The sequence below is a fragment of the Salmo salar genome, chromosome ssa07 (assembly GCF_905237065.1).
Source record: "Salmo salar chromosome ssa07, Ssal_v3.1, whole genome shotgun sequence".
Lineage (NCBI taxonomy): Eukaryota > Metazoa > Chordata > Actinopteri > Salmoniformes > Salmonidae > Salmo > Salmo salar.
Window position 1 is genome coordinate 38,468,788 of NC_059448.1, and position 16,303 is coordinate 38,485,090.

Consider the following 16,303-nt stretch of genomic DNA (forward strand, 5'->3'; position numbering starts at 1 on the left):
GTAGCTACTACTTTTTAGCCTAGCGATTTGAGGTGAGCCAGCAACCAGAGGGTTGCCAGTTTGAGTCCGCGTCTGACGTTAGAAATCTGTCTTGAAGTGAGCTGGCGACTGGGGTGTTGATGGTATCAAATCATATATACATTGCCTGCCGTTGTGCCCTTGAGCAAGGCACTTAAGCCCCCACAAGAGCTCCCTGGGTGCCCAGTGTGTCTTTTGGAGGGGGTTAAAAGCTCAAATCAAATTTCGGTTGGAGCTTGTGTGCAGTTGACCAGTAAAGTAATCTTAATCTTACACGTCCATGGAAAAACAAACGTTTTTGAGCAGCAGCCCTATTCTGGGAAATGGAGTCCTATTTGTACAATTTTAGCAGCGTTTGGCATCTGGAAGACTACAAGTCCCAACAATACACAACGCAGTCGCAGACTGGTGGGAATGGTTTATTTCAATGGTGTCTGTGGGACATTGAATGACTTTTAACACAGCTGGTGGATAGCTGCTCCATTAACTTATCTCTCTAGAAAGGTGTCAATTTAGCTTGAACATGGAGGCACTAATCCCCGTTATAAACAAGCTTCAAGATGTCTTCAATACGGTGGGAGCAGACATAATACAGCTGCCGCAGATTGCAGTCGTTGGAACCCAGGTAAAATCCTTCCCCTTAGCTGTCAAAATAGGGCTTTGCTGCTAGGCTCTTCACATGACCCTGAAAGATGGCTAAATAGCTAGCTACATAACTAGCTACATGCATTGCTATCTATCCAGCTATTTTGTGTTCGAGGTTTTCATTATGTTCGGGCAAAACATCAGGATTGCTGAAAATGAGCCATTGAACTGGAGCGTGGTGCAGTTAAAAATACACCTCTTTCTATTCTGCTTGTGCACGAGTCAGTTGTGTGGCTATTATTGGTGTGCATGTGTTAATAGACAGCTGGAATGTTCCATTTGACCCGGGCAAAGCCTGGTTTTTGTCAGCAGCCATTATGAAGAACATCTGTCAATTACTGTAGGACCATTTTTAGATCATCTTCATTATCAGTTCTCCTATAATCAGGTCACCACCACCTTATGTACCATATTATTTTGTAACACTGCTGTTCTCAGATCTGTCCTTATGAGATGAGCTGTTAACCCAACTTCATGATGTGACATACTGTGATGCCTGTCTCCAGAGCAGTGGGAAGAGCTCTGTGTTGGAGAGCCTGGTTGGCAAGGACATGCTGCCCCGTGGGACAGGTGTAGTGACCCGCCGGCCACTCATCCTACAGCTAGTCCACGTGGATCCTGGAGATGGCAGGAAAATGATAGATGAGAATGGTATGCTGACTGACCACTAAGCGCGTGTGTGTGTGTGCGTGTGTGTGCGTGTGATTCCCCATTCTGTATTTTCAGACCACTTTGTGTCATTGTTTCTGACCTGCCACTCACGTTGTTGTTTCTGACTCAGCGTTTTGCACCCCTTCACACCAATTGTACCGTTTCATACTTCAGCAAGTCGCGAAACTCAGAAGATCACACGCTCGTTTAACAAATTCAGTGGTTTTATCCGCCCCCCCCCCCAAAAAAAATGGAACGTTTTGATTGAGGCGACCAGGTAGATGTGCAGCTCACACCAGTACTGTATCATGTTAAACCCAGAGGGAGCTGTTTTTGCAATAACCACATTGTTTTGGTTGGGTGAAAATGTGTATCTAAACCGTGTGTTATTGTATTCCACAGGCGTGGAAGGAGATGAATGGGGCAAGTTCCTACACACCAAAAACAAGGTATGACTCATCTTAAACACTGATACGTGTTGCTACTCATGATATTCAGTTTTCTGTGTTGTCGATTTGAAGAAAAAAATGCATTAACAAAGCTGGTCTATTTCAGATCTACCCAGACTTCAGTGAAATCAGGCAGGAAATCGAAAATGAAACGGAAAGAATTTCAGGTATTAACAAGGTAAGACGATCGCAGTGTAATTATTTAACACTTTTTATAAATTGATCTCCTTCACATCATACGTCCCTAACAATTTCAACAAAGCTAGTCATTGTTTGTCATTGTATTTCCTATAGGGGATCAGCGATGAGCCTATTCACTTGAAGATTTTCTCTCCTAATGTGGTGAACCTCACTCTGGTGGATCTACCCGGCATCACCAAGGTAACAGTGACTGGAGATGAACTGTACTAAGCGTCTGCTCTGTATAGGAGAACCTAGAAGCCTCGCAGACATGCAGGACAACAGAAACCTTGGCTGGAGCTTGATACACTAGAGAGACTCCGTCGTCAGTCACTCCTCTGTGTTTGTGCTCCCCCCCCCATACAGGTCCCAGTGGGAGACCAGCCCCAAGACATAGAGGTGCAGATCAGAGAGCTGATCCTGAAGCACATCTCCAACCCCAACTCCATCATCCTGGCTGTGACCGCTGCCAACACAGACATGGCCACCTCAGAGGCCCTCAAAGTGGCCCGTGAGGTCGATCCCGACGGTCAGTACTGGGTTTGAGTTTTTCCCCGCTTATTTAGTTGATGGTAACAGTTTGGATGTCAGGGTTTTGACCTGCATTTCAGTTTTCACATCAATGTAAAAGGGCTATAATGCTCATTTTCATCCACAATGTTTGGGCAGCCACTTATCTCTCTCTGCGACTGGTAAAAGTGTATGGTGTGTACAGTATGTTGTGTTAGACTCATTTCTCTAGTCTGTTGTTGTGCACAGGCAGGAGGACACTGGCGGTGGTGACCAAGCTGGACTTGATGGACGCTGGTACCGATGCTATGGACGTCCTGCTGGGCCGGGTCATCCCTGTCAAACTGGGCCTCATCGGAGTGGTCAACAGGTCTGGCTTTAGACTCTACTGTGGCACGTTACACTCCCTCCCAATAGTAGCCTCTACTCTACCTTACATAAAAATGAACATTAGCTGAAATCTGTCTCGTGCTATTGTGAAGCTGACATGTTTCTATCTGTTTCATGCAGGAGTCAGTTGGACATCAACCATAAGAAGTCAGTGAGCGATGCCATCCGAGATGAACATGCTTTCCTGCAGAAGAGGTATCCCTCTCTCGCTAATCGAAATGGAACCAAGTATCTGGCCAGGACACTGAACAGGTGAGAATATTATTGTTCCCTTCCATACCGCAGTTTAGTATAAGTATTACATAAGCACATCAGCAATGGTAGTAGCAACTACATAGTTGCCAGTAAAGGTTCTTAACTCTGATTAGCCAATAAATCACAAAGTGCAAACTACTTTATCTAATGGAACTTTGAGATCTTAGATATGGTGCCCGTAGAATTACCACTACTAGAATGGAATTCTGTAATAGGATTTTCAAATAAAGGCAATCAAAAATCTATCCGATTTTATTACGAGTTGCGGCAGGAAGACTCCTCCAGCACAGAAGCAGATAAAATGTCTAACTGGTCATCACTAAGGCCCTTACAGTGCATTTGGAAAATATTCCGAAACTTTGATTTTTTTCCACATTTTGTTACGTTACAGCCTTATTCTAAAATTGATTAAATAGTTTTTCCCCCTCATCAATCTACACACAATACCCCATAATGACAATTTATTTTGCAAATTTATTTTAAAAAAAATCACATTTACATACAGTAGGTATTCAGACCCTTTACTCAGTACTTTGTTGAAGTACCTTTGGCAGAGATTACAGCCTCTGGTCTTCTTGGGTATGACGCTACAAGCTTGGTACACATGTATTTGGGAAGTTTCTCCCATTTCTTCTCTGCTGATCCTCTCAAGCTCTGTCAGGTTGAATGGGGAGCGTCACTACACAGCTATTTTCAGGTCTCTCCAGAGATGTTCAAGTCCGGGCTCTGGCTGGGCAGTGAAGGACATTCAGAGACTTGTCCCGAAGCCACTCTGCATTTTCTTGGCTGTGTGCTTAGGGTCGTTGTCCTGTTGGAAGGTGAACCTTTGCCCCAGTCTGAGGTCCTGAGCGCTCTGGAGCAGGTTTTCATCAAAGATCTCTCTGTACTTTGCTCCGTTCATCTTTCCCTCGATCCTGACTAGTCTCCAAGTCAATGCCGCTGAAAAACATCCCCACAGCATGATGCTGCCAACACCATGCTTCACCGTAGGAATGGTGCCAGGTTTCCTCCAGACTTGACACTTTGCATTCAGGCCAAAGAGTTCAATCTTGGTTTCATCAGACCAGAGAATCTTGTTTCTCATTGTCTGAGAGTCCATTAGGTGCCTTTTGGCAAACTCCAAGCGGGCTGTCATGTGCCTTTTACTGAGGAGTGGCTTTCGTCTGGCCACTACCATAAAGGCCTGATTGGTGGAGTGCTGCAAATATGGTTGTCTTTCTGAAAGGTTCTCCCATCTCCACAGAGGAACTCCGGAGCTCTGTCAGAGTGATCATCGGGTTCTTGTTCACCTCTCTGACCAAGGCACTTCTCCCCCGATTGCTCAGTTTTGCTGGGCGGCCAGCTCTAGGAAGAGTCTTGGTGGATCCAAACTTCTTCCATTTAAGAATGATTAAGGCCACTGTGTTCTTAGGGACCTTCAATGCTGCAGACATTTTTTGGTACCCTTCCCCAGATCTGTGCTTCAACACAATGCTGTCTCTGAGCTCTATGTGCAATTCCAAAAACATGGCTTGGTTTTTGCTCTGACATGCACTGTCAACTGTGAGACCTTATATAGACAAGTGTGCGCCTTGACAAGTCATGTCCAGTCAATTGAATTTTCCACAGGTGGACTCCAATCAAGTTGTAGAAACATCTCAAGGATGATCCTTGGTTTCGAGTTACATAGCAAAGGGTCTGAATACTTACAGTATGTAAATACGTATTTATTTATTTTTTTCTCAAAATGTAAAAACGTTTTTCGCTTTGTCATTATGGGGTATTGTGTGTAGATTGATGAGGAAAAAAACGATGTAATTCATTTTACAACAAGGCTGTATGTAACATAACAAAATGTGGAAAAAGTAAAGGAGTCTGAATACTTTCCGAATGCACTGTATATCCTAATCAGCTGACAACTGTTCTGTTAACACCAGCCCAGAGACTTGTAGGAAGTCAAAACAAAAGGCCAGTGACTTTGTCAGCTACTACAGAATCACACAGTGTTCACAGACAATACAATAATAATCACTGTGTCCTCGGTCCTTGTACCTCCAGTCTAGCGTCAATCACTATCAACAGATATGAGTTAATCCGTAACATTCAGCATCGAGTCTAGTGACCATCAACCCGAGTGTCACAAACAGAACACTGGAAATCATGTGTAATACAGGAAGGTAAATGTCACACTTAACTGAACATGAACTATTTTCATCTTAAATATTCTCATTACAGTAACCTACTGTATCTAATGAAACTTCAAGGTCTCAGATACTGTGCCCATAGAATTAGAACTATTGGATTGGAATACCCATTCAAGTGCCATTCAAATCAATGTTCTGTAATTCTATTTATATGATTCTATTTCTCCTGTCCCTGCTAGGTTACTGATGCACCACATCAGAGACTGTCTGCCGGAGCTGAAGACGCGTATCAACGTGCTGGCGGCCCAGTACCAGTCTCTGTTGAGCAGCTACGGCCAGCCCGTTGAGGACCGGAATGCCACACTTCTGCAGCTCATAACCAAATTCGCTGCAGAGTACTGCCACACTATCGAGGGCACCGCCAAGTACATTGAGACGGCTGAGCTGTGAGTAGTAGTACCATCTCAATTCCACAAGGTGGTGCCAATGTGTGGGCAAAATGCCTGTGAAAACCAAGATGCACTTTTTTTTTTATCTAGGCAAGTCAGTTAAGAACAAATTCTTATTTTCAATGAGGGCCTAGGAACAGTGGGTTAACTGCCTTTTTCAGGGGCAGAACGATAGATTTTTACCGTGTCAGCTCAGGGATTCGATCTTGCAACCTTTCGGTTACTAGTCCAACGCTCTAACCACTAGGCCACCTGCCTCCCCTACACTTCATGTAGTAGTACCTGTATTATGAAATGCTTGAGATGAGTTTGAGTGTTGGCACTATTACTTTGATTCATAGTAGCACATCATGTTTGTCACAACATGTTAACTTTATCTATCCTCTTGTTTTGTAGATGCGGTGGTGCCAGAATCTGTTACATATTTCACGAGACTTTTGGGCGAACATTAGAGTCAGTGGATCCCCTAGGAGGACTCAACACCATAGACATCCTGACTGCCATCAGGAACGCCACTGTGAGTAGAAGTTCTGAGACGTTCTTCTTCTCTCCTTACAACAACAGCATTGACTAAAGAGTGGGCATACCTTCAAACTGGGGAATGAATAAATAGTAATCGGTGTCTTTCTATCAATGCTACTTTGTCTGAACAACACAGGGTACACGTCTGTCTCTACTCTAATTTCTCTCTCGTTCTCTCCCTCTTTCATTCTCTCTCAAGGGCCCTCGTCCGTCTCTGTTTGTGCCTGAGGTGTCGTTTGAGCTGCTGGTGAAGAAGCAGGTGAAGAGACTGGAGGAGCCAAGCCTGCGCTGTGTAGAGCTGGTCCATGAGGAGATGCAGAGGATCATCCAGCACTGCAGCAACTACAGCACACAGGTAGACACTGTGCACGCACATACACACACAGACACGCACAGACACGCACACACACACACAGTCTTGTATAACTAACCTTGTGGGAACACACAATTCAGTCCCATTCAAAATATTATTTTCCCTAAACCTAACCCTTAACCTAACCATAACCCTGAACTTAGCCTAGCTCCTAACCCTAAACTTAATTCTCACCTTAACCCTAAACTCCATATAAATAGCATTTAACCTTGTGGGGACCAACAAAATGTCCACAGTTGGTCAACTTTTTGTTTGTTTACTATTCTTGTGGGGACTTCTAGTCCCCACAAGTAGAGTTAAACACATCCCCGCACACACACACACACACCTGATACCTGTGTTTTCCATAGGAGTTGTTGAGATTTCCAAAGCTCCATGATGCCATAGTAGAAGTGGTCACCTCTCTGCTCAGGAAAAGGCTGCCTATCACCAATGAGATGGTAAATTTAGGTTTAAACGGTTTAATGTGCACCTGGGTTATTTGTATGCCAATTGCATCCGGTTATTGTATCGCATCACATACATCTCTCTTACTCCAGGTGCATAATCTGGTGGCCATAGAGCTGGCCTACATCAACACCAAACACCCTGACTTTGCCGATGCCTGTGGGGTCATGAACAACAACATAGAGGTGACAGCTCATTACCTTTTCTCTTGACATGAATTCGGCATAATAATAGTTGTGTGATGTAATAATAGTTGTGTGATGTAATAATAGTTGTGAGATGTAATAATAGTTGTGTGATGATGTATAGTACCGGTCAAAAGTTTTAGAACACCTACTCATTCAAGGGTTTTTCTTTTCTTTTTACTATTTTCAACACTGTAGAATAATAGTGAAGACATCAAAACTATGAAATAACACATATGGAATCATGTAGTAATCTCAAAAGTGTTAAACAAATCAAAATACATTTGAGATTCTTCAAAGTAGCCACCCTTTGCCTAGATGACAGCTTTGCACACTCTTGGCACACTCAACCAGATTCATGAAGAGCGTCTGCTAAAATGACTAAAATGTAAATGATGTAGTCACCTGGAATGCATTTCAATTAACAGGTGTGCCTTGTTAATTTGTGGAATTTCTTTCCTTCTTAATGCGTTTGAGCCAATCAGTTGTGTTGTGACAAGGTAGGGTGGTATACAGAAGATAGCCCTATTTGGTAAAAGATCAAGTCCATATTATGGCAAGAACAGTACAAATAAGCAAACAGAAACGACAGTCCATTACTTTAAGACATGAAAGTTTCTTCAAGTGCAGTCGCAAAAACCATCAAGCGCTATGATGAAACTGGCTCTCATGAGGAACGCCACAGGATTGGAAGACGCAGAGTTACCTCTGCTGCAGCGGATAAGTTCATTTAGAGTTACCAGCCTCAGAAATTGCAGCCCAAATAAATGCTTCAGAGTTCAAGTAACAGACACATCTCAACATCAACTGTTCAGAGGAGACTGTGTGAATCAGGCCATGGTCGAATTGCTGCAAAGAAACCACTACTAAAGGACACCAATAAGACGAAGAGACTTGCTTGGGCCAAGAAACACGAGCAATGGACATTAGACCGGTGGAAATCTGTCCTTTGGTCAGGAATCCAACTTTGAGATTTTTGGTTCCAACCGCCATGTCTTTGTGAGACGTGGTGTGGGTGAAAAGATGATCTCCGCATGTGTGGTTCCCACCGTGAAGCATGGAGGAGGAGGTGTAGCCAACAAGTGCTCAGCATATTTGGGAACTCCTTCAAGACTGTTGGAAAAGCATTCCCGGTGAAGCTGGTTGAGAGAATTCCAAGAGTGTGCAAAGTGTCACCAAGGCAATGGGTGGTTACTTTGAAGAATCTCAAATATAAAATATATTTTGATTTGTTTAACACTTTTTTTGCTTACTACATGATTCCATATGTGCTATTTTATAGTTTTGATGTCTTCACTTCTATTCTACAATGTGAAAACCCTTGAAGGAGTAGGTGTTCTAAAACTTTTGACGGGTAGGGTATGTCATTTAGTAAACGCTTTTAGCCAAAGCGACTTACAGTCCTGCGTGCATACATTTTACATATGGGTGGTACCGGGAATCAACTGAGCAACAGAGGACATGTGTGTTGTAAAAGTGATGTAACTTTCCTCCTTGCTGTCTGTGTCCTGTAGGAGTCGAGGAGAAACAGAATGAGAGAGCTGCCCACTGCAGTCCCCAGGGATAAGGTAACTAACTATCCACCGTACTTTGAATCGCTTCTATAATACTCTAAACAAAATAGCTCCCATGCTCAATCTCTCCACCTCTCTTTAATTGCAATATAATACCAATTGTCCCTGGTCTTTTCTTCTTTACCTCTCCTGACTTCACAAGTCCCTTCTCCATTCCTCCTCTCCTCTCTTCCTCTTAGTCAGTAGTTAATGGTCCAGTCAGCCAGCCTCCCATTCCTACCGAGCCCCCTGCCCCTGTGGACGCGGAGGGTGCCAAGGTGGGGCATGGGTGTGGGCATGCTCCGTGCTTCCTGCTGTGCTCTGCTCTGTGTACTCAGTCTGCTCCCCAGCACTCATGCCCTCTCTTAACAATGTCCTCTCTGCCTTCTCCCTCTCTGTGCGTTTGAGCTTGGCTCTGACTTAAATAGATTGGTTTGCGTTGTGGTTCTGCAACTTGTGGCACAAGTTGCTGTAAAACCGGCTTTACATCTGATTGTTTGTGTTGTGTGTAACCTCAGCCTCCCGGAGCAGGGCCCCAGGGGGACCAGGAGGGGACAGGGAACTGGAGAGGCATGCTGAAGAAAGGGGACGACGGGGCCCCCGGCTCTGGCCCCGCCAGCCCCCATAAGGGCCTTGCCGTCAACCTGCTGGATGTGGTGAGCAAATAATAAAGTTATTCAATTTCAAAATGCTGTGTGGTGCCCTTCAATGATTGGCTGATGCTCCTCCCGCAGCCCGTTCCCGTTGCCAGGAAGTTGTCTTCTCGGGAGCAGCGTGACTGTGAGGTCATCGAGAGACTCATCAAGTCCTACTTTCTCATCGTCCGGAAAAACATCCAAGACAGGTGCATGTGTTTTCTGACACTGTCCCTCTCTTATTTGGAACGAGGTAGCCTAGTCAGTTGCACAACTGAATGCATTGAACCGAAATGTGTCTTCCGCATTTAATCCAACCCCTCTAAATCAGAGAGGGGGTTGCCTTAATTGACATCCACAGTGCCCGGGGAGCAGTTGTTGTTTGGGGTTAACTGGCTTGCTCAAGGGCAGAACGGCAGATTTTTTTTCACCTTGCCAGCTCGGGGATTCGAACCAGCGACATTTCGGTTACCGGCTCAATGCTCTTAACCTCTAGGTTGCCTGCCGCCCGTTGTATTTCTGCGCAGTGTTGAAGTCTAGAGGTATTTTCTCCCATTAGGCCAGCAGCTCAGATTTCTCCCTCCTGTCTTTCTCCCTTCCTCTGTCCTGTAGCGTGCCCAAGGCAGTGATGCACTTCCTGGTGAACCATGTGAAGGACAGTCTACAGAGTGAGCTGGTGGGTCAGCTCTATAAGTCTGGTCTTCTCAACGACCTGCTCACTGAGTCTGAGGACATGGCCCAGAGACGCAAGGAGGCTGCAGACATGCTAGAGGTTGGTACCTTAACCATGAACAGAGAGGTTTGACATACACCCAAACATTGGTACAGGAAGTAGATCAAAAAAGCAACAACTAAAGGTAGCACTTCAATATTATATTATTCACAACAAGCTTCATAGTCAAGTGTATCTCGTTGTGTGTCCACAGGCTCTGCAGAAGGCCAGTCAGGTCATTGCTGAGATCAGAGAGACTAATCTGTGGTAAGGAGGAGAACTCCACTGAAGTCAATCTGTAATCTACTAATCATGTCTGGAAGACAGAAGGTGTGTATCTACTTATCATGTCCAGAAGGCTTGGGATTTGCCAATGTGAAAATGCACTGTTGTGGTTCATGTAAGTGTGTTGATTGAAATATGGTACTGGCTCACAGCTATGTTAAGGCTAAATACATATTTTCGCTCACCTGTATAAGAAACTGATACCTCATTAAGGCATATCTGTACTGTGTAGTTATAACCAAGATGATATTATTATTATATATTTTTTTTAAATTGAACCTTTATTTAACTAGGCAAGTCAGTTAAGAACAAATTCTTATTTACAATGGAGGCCTACCCCGGCCAGACCCAAGCGACGCTGGGCCAATTGTGTGCCGCCCTATGGGACTCCCAATCACGGCCGGATGTGATACAGCCTGGATTCGAACCAGGTACTGCAGTGACGCCTCTTGCACTGTTTTGAAGGCCAAACCTGTCCTATCTTCAGCTGTCTGAGTGTAACACAACAGGGAGAGATTGCTGGATTGTTCTTTCTGTAGCCTAAGTCAAAGCTGAAACTCAAACTTCAGTTTCACACCGTAGCCTTCAACTGGACAATATTTATTTGTGTAAATATTCTCCTGGTTCACATACATTTGATACTGCCATCCCACATTGTTTATGAAAATGTATAACACTCCAAAATATACCGTAACCCTAAAGATCTTTATTTATTCAATGCATTTAAGTTATGTCAAAAGCACTGGTGCCGCTTTCTATGTCATTTTATGTTTACAATGTGCAGGCAATATGTGGTGGATCCCTCACAGGGGGAAAAAAACACATGAATTTCACGTGATCTCGTGTGATTTTTATGTAAAGTTAATGTGACAACATATGAAGCAACGTGATAACATGAAGCTACACGTGACCACATGTGACATTTGAGCACATGTGAAAACGTGATCTCATGTTAAATAAATGTTAACGTGATACCATGAACATTTTTGCATGTGAAAGTATCAAATGTCATTGAGAATATTTTTGCCTTAAAGGCATAATTGACATTCAAATTAAACAGTTCCGGAGACATCCCCAAGAACGTAATTGTGTTTTTTGTTGTTGTTGAAGTTACTGTATTTTTACAGCTAAGTGAAGGTGTTCACATTAAAGGACAGTATGCTGCTCTATGCTGATTACTTGGGAATCAACCTCACTTGGGATTTGAACTCACAACTTCTTGGTTGATAATTACCTGAAGTTTGTGCTGCACCACCAGGTCTGTGGACCTAAGGGAGATTGATTATACATACACTGAGTATACTAAATATTAGGAACACCTTCCTAATATTGAGTTGCAGTTTGCCTTGTTGCCCTCAGAACAGCCTCAATTCATCGGGACATGAAATCTACAAGTTGTCAAGCGTTCCACAGTGATGCTGGCCCGTGTTGACGCCAACGCTTCCCACAGTTGCGTCAAGTTGGCTGGATGTCCTTTGGGTGGTGGACCATTCATGATACACGCGGGAAATGCTTGAGTGTGGAAAAACCCAGCAGGGTTGCAGTTCTTGACACAAACCTGTCCGCCTGGCACCTATCACACTGTTCAAAGGCACTTAAATATTTCCTCTTGCCCATTCACCCTCTGAATGGCACACATACACAATCCATGTTTCAATTGTCTTAGGGCTTAAAAATCCTTCTTTAACCTGTCTCCTCCCCTTCATATACACTGATTGAAGTGGATTTAATAAGTGACATCAATAAGGGATCATAGCTGTCATTATTCTGTCATTATTCTTATTTATATATATATACACACTATCCTTTGGGGTCACTTAGAAATGATCTTGTTTTTGAAAGAAAAGCACATTTGTTGTCCATTAAAATAACATCAAATTGATCAGAAATACAGTGTAGACATTGTTAATGTTGTAAATGACTATTGTAGCTGGAAACGGCAGATTTTTTTTTAAATGGAATATCTACATAGGCGCACAGAGGCCCATTATCAGCAACCATCACCCCTGTGTTCCAATGGCACGATGTGTTAGCTAATCCAAGTTTATCATTTTAAAAGGCTAATTGATCATTAGAAAACCATTTTGCAATTATGTTAGCACAGCTGAAAACTGTTGTCCTGATTTAAAGAAGCAATAAAACTGGCCTTTAGGCTAGTTGAGTATCTGGAGCATCAGCATTTGTGGGTTTGATTACAGGCTCAAAATGGCCAGAAACAAAGACCTTTCTTCTGAAACTCGTCAGTCTATTCTTGTTCTGAGAAATGAAGGCTATTCCATGTGAGAAATTGCCAAGAAACTGAAGATCTCGTACGACACTACTCTCTTCACTGAACAGCCTAAACTGGCTCTAACCAGAATAGAAAGAGTGGGAGGCCCCGGTGCACAACTGAGCGAGAGAACAAGGACATTAGAGTGTCTAGTTTGAGAAACAGACGCCTCACAAGTCCTCAACTGGCAGCTTCATTAAATAGTACCCGCAAAACACCAGTCTCAACGTCAACAGTGAAGAGGCGACTCCGGGATGCTGGGCTTCTAGGCAGGAATATTTACACACTCTCGAAGAATAAGGGTATGGTTAGGGTACAGTGTTGTTACCTGGGGTATTTGCATATTTGGGGGCATGGTCAAATATATGTGTATTTGTGGCAACCATCAGTAGAAGTTGAAACGTTGGATGGTTTTGCCAATGGAAGTTAAGCACCTCCTTTGACATTGCAAACTTTGTAAAAGGATGTGTTGGTAATGAGCTGCACTGTAAAGAGGGTAGTGTGCATTTTCCACTAACTTAATGGCAGCTTGTTGCTGTGAATTTGTCATTTCTCAACTGAAAACCATTTGTCAGTAAATTATTGTAAGATTCACAATAACTAACTGGCAAAACATTGTCAGTAACCTACAGGCAACTTGCTGCCGCTAGCAATACATGCTAGTGACCTATTGTGTCTTCACTGAATCTTCTGTTGACAACATGCGCATCACTTGCTGATTGGCAGCATACTGTAACAGCAGCCTGTCAGAATATTGCAGGCATGGCTTTCAACTAGCTCTTTTTGGTCTCCCATGAGAAGGAGTGTCGTCCCAGTTAATGTGGTCTGTTGTGTTCTGTTCATAAACACTAAGCTTGTACGCTGTTGGTTATCCAGTCTTATTAATGGCTAACATAAGTGCATGTGATGTCAAAGAGCCATACAATATTTCAATCTTAGCTAGTCACCATGTCATTGTAATACTCACTTTCCTACCAGACCGTCAGGTCAGTGAGTGTGACAGATTAGCTACAGGAAGTTACTGTGAATCTTACAATAACCCACTTACAGCTCGTTGACAGTAAATTATTGAAAATAAAACTTTCTATGAACTAGCTGCCATTATGCTACTGGAAAGGCACAGTAACCTCTTAACAGTGCAACTTTTGACTGTCAGCTGTTCTTACAAAGACTGCAGCACTGACAGTGTCAAAAGAGGGGCTCAACCATCATCAACATCACGATGAACCAGTTAAACTGGTACAACATTTCCACTGACGGTTGGCACAAATACAACAAATGTCCCCAAATATGCTAATGAGCCCCTGCCAGCACATTGCATCACCTACATTTAAAACTGCAGTAATGATTGAATATATTGGGTACATAAAAAAAAAAAAAAAAAACATTTTACTAGATTATCCGCACATGTACTCTAAAAGGTACCGACCAGTACCATGTATACCTCTGAAGGTACCTTAAGTGTACCTTTGACCTTTTGTAAACCAGGGAACAACATTGTACCTTAACCATATTCTTATTTTTGAGTGTGTAGATATATGTTCTAGATAACAAATAAGTTACAAAGCACTGCTGACCAAAAGTGTGCAAGTTCAAGCCCAAGAGCATTTATGGACACTTAATGTTGTGTCCCTGAGCTATGCTACTTTTTTGTTGGTGTAGATAATCGCACAATTATTGACTTGATTCTTTGCAACTTGTTACAGTGCAGAAATGTATTCTTGCCAATAAATCAGTTGTTTATTTCTGTCATGGCCACAGACCAGGAAATTCAGGTTGCTGGTATCCCCCTTACGGAAATCCCACATGATTTCATATGTGAAATACCAGGTGAAAGCCTGTTTTTGGAACACTTCACATGACATTTCATATGTGAACACGTGTTTTTGGAACACTTCATATGTATTCACATGACATTTCATATGTTAAAACGTGTTTTTGGAACACTTCATATGTATTCACATGACATTTCACATGTGAAAACGTGTTTTTGGAACACTTCATATGTATTCACATGACATTTCACATGTTAAAACGTGTTTTTGGAACACTTCATATGTATTCACATGACATTTCACATGTTAAAACGTGTTTTTGGAACACTTCATATGTATTCACATGACATTTCACATGTTAAAACGTGTTTTTGGAACATCACATGAGATCATGTTTTCAGATGTGAATACCGTCCCAAACCGTCCCAAACAATTTATAAGTAAAGTCATGAAAAGGTATGGTGGTTTTAAAGTAAGTGGTTCGCTGTTCAGCTAAAAGGTGTGGTGATATTTCTGCAGCACCACAAAGTCTGTAGTATTTCCTTACATATTCATTACCTATGCACTTAGCAAAAGAATGCCATGTGCACTGCTATTTTAGTTATCAGTTAATCAGTATTTTCACATCATTGATTTAATTGATGTATTTCAGACATTTGAGGGTTTTCTGTATAGATATCTAATGTTGGTGGGGCATATTATTCTGCTTTAATGTTATTCCTGAATCACTATGGTAAATATAATCGTTTTTCTTGAGTGTATTTTTGAACAAAGCTGAGATTTACTTTTAAGTCCCAAAGTGCAGGAATACAGGTGAAATCAGTTGACACAGACATGGTGAAGTAGCAGGGAGATCGGAATGCTGTTCAAATCCCAGGTAAGGACACAATAATAATTACTGTTTAAATAAACATATACAATGTAATCGTGTGTCAAATATGTAAGTTGAACACACTACGTTAAAAGCGCTGTGTGTGTATCATAACTTATTTTTGTTTTCACATGTGTAGTGTTCCAAAAACACGATGTCGCATGTGAAACATCACATGTGAAGTGTTCCAAAAGCATGTTGTCAAGTGAAATGTCTTATGCGACATCGTGATTTTCTACATGTGACATCATGTGGTTCTTCTGTAAGGGATTGCACTGTGCAGGCAATATTATGTGTTATGTCGTACTGTGGTATTCTATGTGTGGTTAATAAATACATTTATTTCAATAACTTGTTGCTTTGTCTCAAAATAATAATTGATTGAGACCAAAGCTTTAGCGCTACTGGAGCCACAGTATTGTACATTATGCTATAGTAATATATGCCAATTGGCAGACGCTTTTATCCAAAGCGACTTACAGTGGGGGAAAAAAGTATTTGATCCCCTGCTGATTTTGTACGTTTGTCCACTGACAAAGAAAGGATCCGTCTATAATTTGAATGGTAGGTTTATTTGAACAGTGAGAGACCAAATAACAACAACAAAAAATCCAGAAAAACGCATGTCAAAAATGTTATAAATTGATTTGCATTTTAATGAGGGAAATAAGTATTTGACCCCCTCTCAATCAGAAAGATTTCTGGCTCCCAGGTGTCTTTTATACAGGTAACGAGCTGAGATTAGGAGCACACTCTTAAAGGGAGTGCTCCTAACCGCAGCTTGTTACCTGTAAAAGAGACACCTGTCCACAAAAGCAATCAATCAGATTCCAAACTCTCCACCGTGGCCAAGACCAAAGAGCTCTCCAAGGATGTCAGGGACAAGATTGTAGACCTACACAAGGCTGGAATGGGCTACAAGACCATCACCAAGCAGTTTGGTGAGAAGGTGACAACATTTGGTGTGATTATTCTCAAATGGAAGAAACACAAAAGAACTGTCAAT

The 16,303-nt window shown here is 42.4% G+C and overlaps 1 protein-coding gene across 4 annotated transcripts; it reads left to right on the top strand.

Moving 5' to 3' along the window:
• Positions 1-416: 416 nt before the first annotated feature.
• LOC106609227 (dynamin-1-like protein) lies at positions 417-11,460 on the top strand. 4 transcript variants are annotated; one of them, XR_001329662.2, is made up of 20 exons: positions 424-643; positions 1,170-1,314; positions 1,717-1,763; positions 1,870-1,941; positions 2,058-2,144; positions 2,310-2,472; positions 2,703-2,823; positions 2,964-3,095; positions 5,461-5,667; positions 6,067-6,187; positions 6,392-6,547; positions 6,916-7,005; positions 7,105-7,197; positions 8,712-8,765; positions 8,951-9,028; positions 9,269-9,406; positions 9,485-9,594; positions 9,998-10,157; positions 10,312-10,427; positions 10,676-11,460. XR_001329662.2 is itself a non-coding variant. In XM_014207771.2 (19 exons), exons 1-19 carry the CDS (start codon positions 542-544, stop codon positions 10,366-10,368), a joined length of 2,133 nt encoding a protein of 710 aa, XP_014063246.1. In that variant the 5' UTR covers positions 417-541; the 3' UTR covers positions 10,369-11,460. The 4 variants fall into 4 exon arrangements, 3 of the variants coding, with proteins under 3 accessions (XP_014063246.1, XP_014063247.1, XP_045577899.1); XM_014207771.2 differs by having other exon boundaries at positions 417-643; positions 10,312-11,460; XM_045721943.1 differs by having other exon boundaries at positions 436-643; positions 1,102-1,314; positions 10,312-11,460.
• The last annotated feature ends 4,843 nt before the right edge of the window (positions 11,461-16,303 follow it).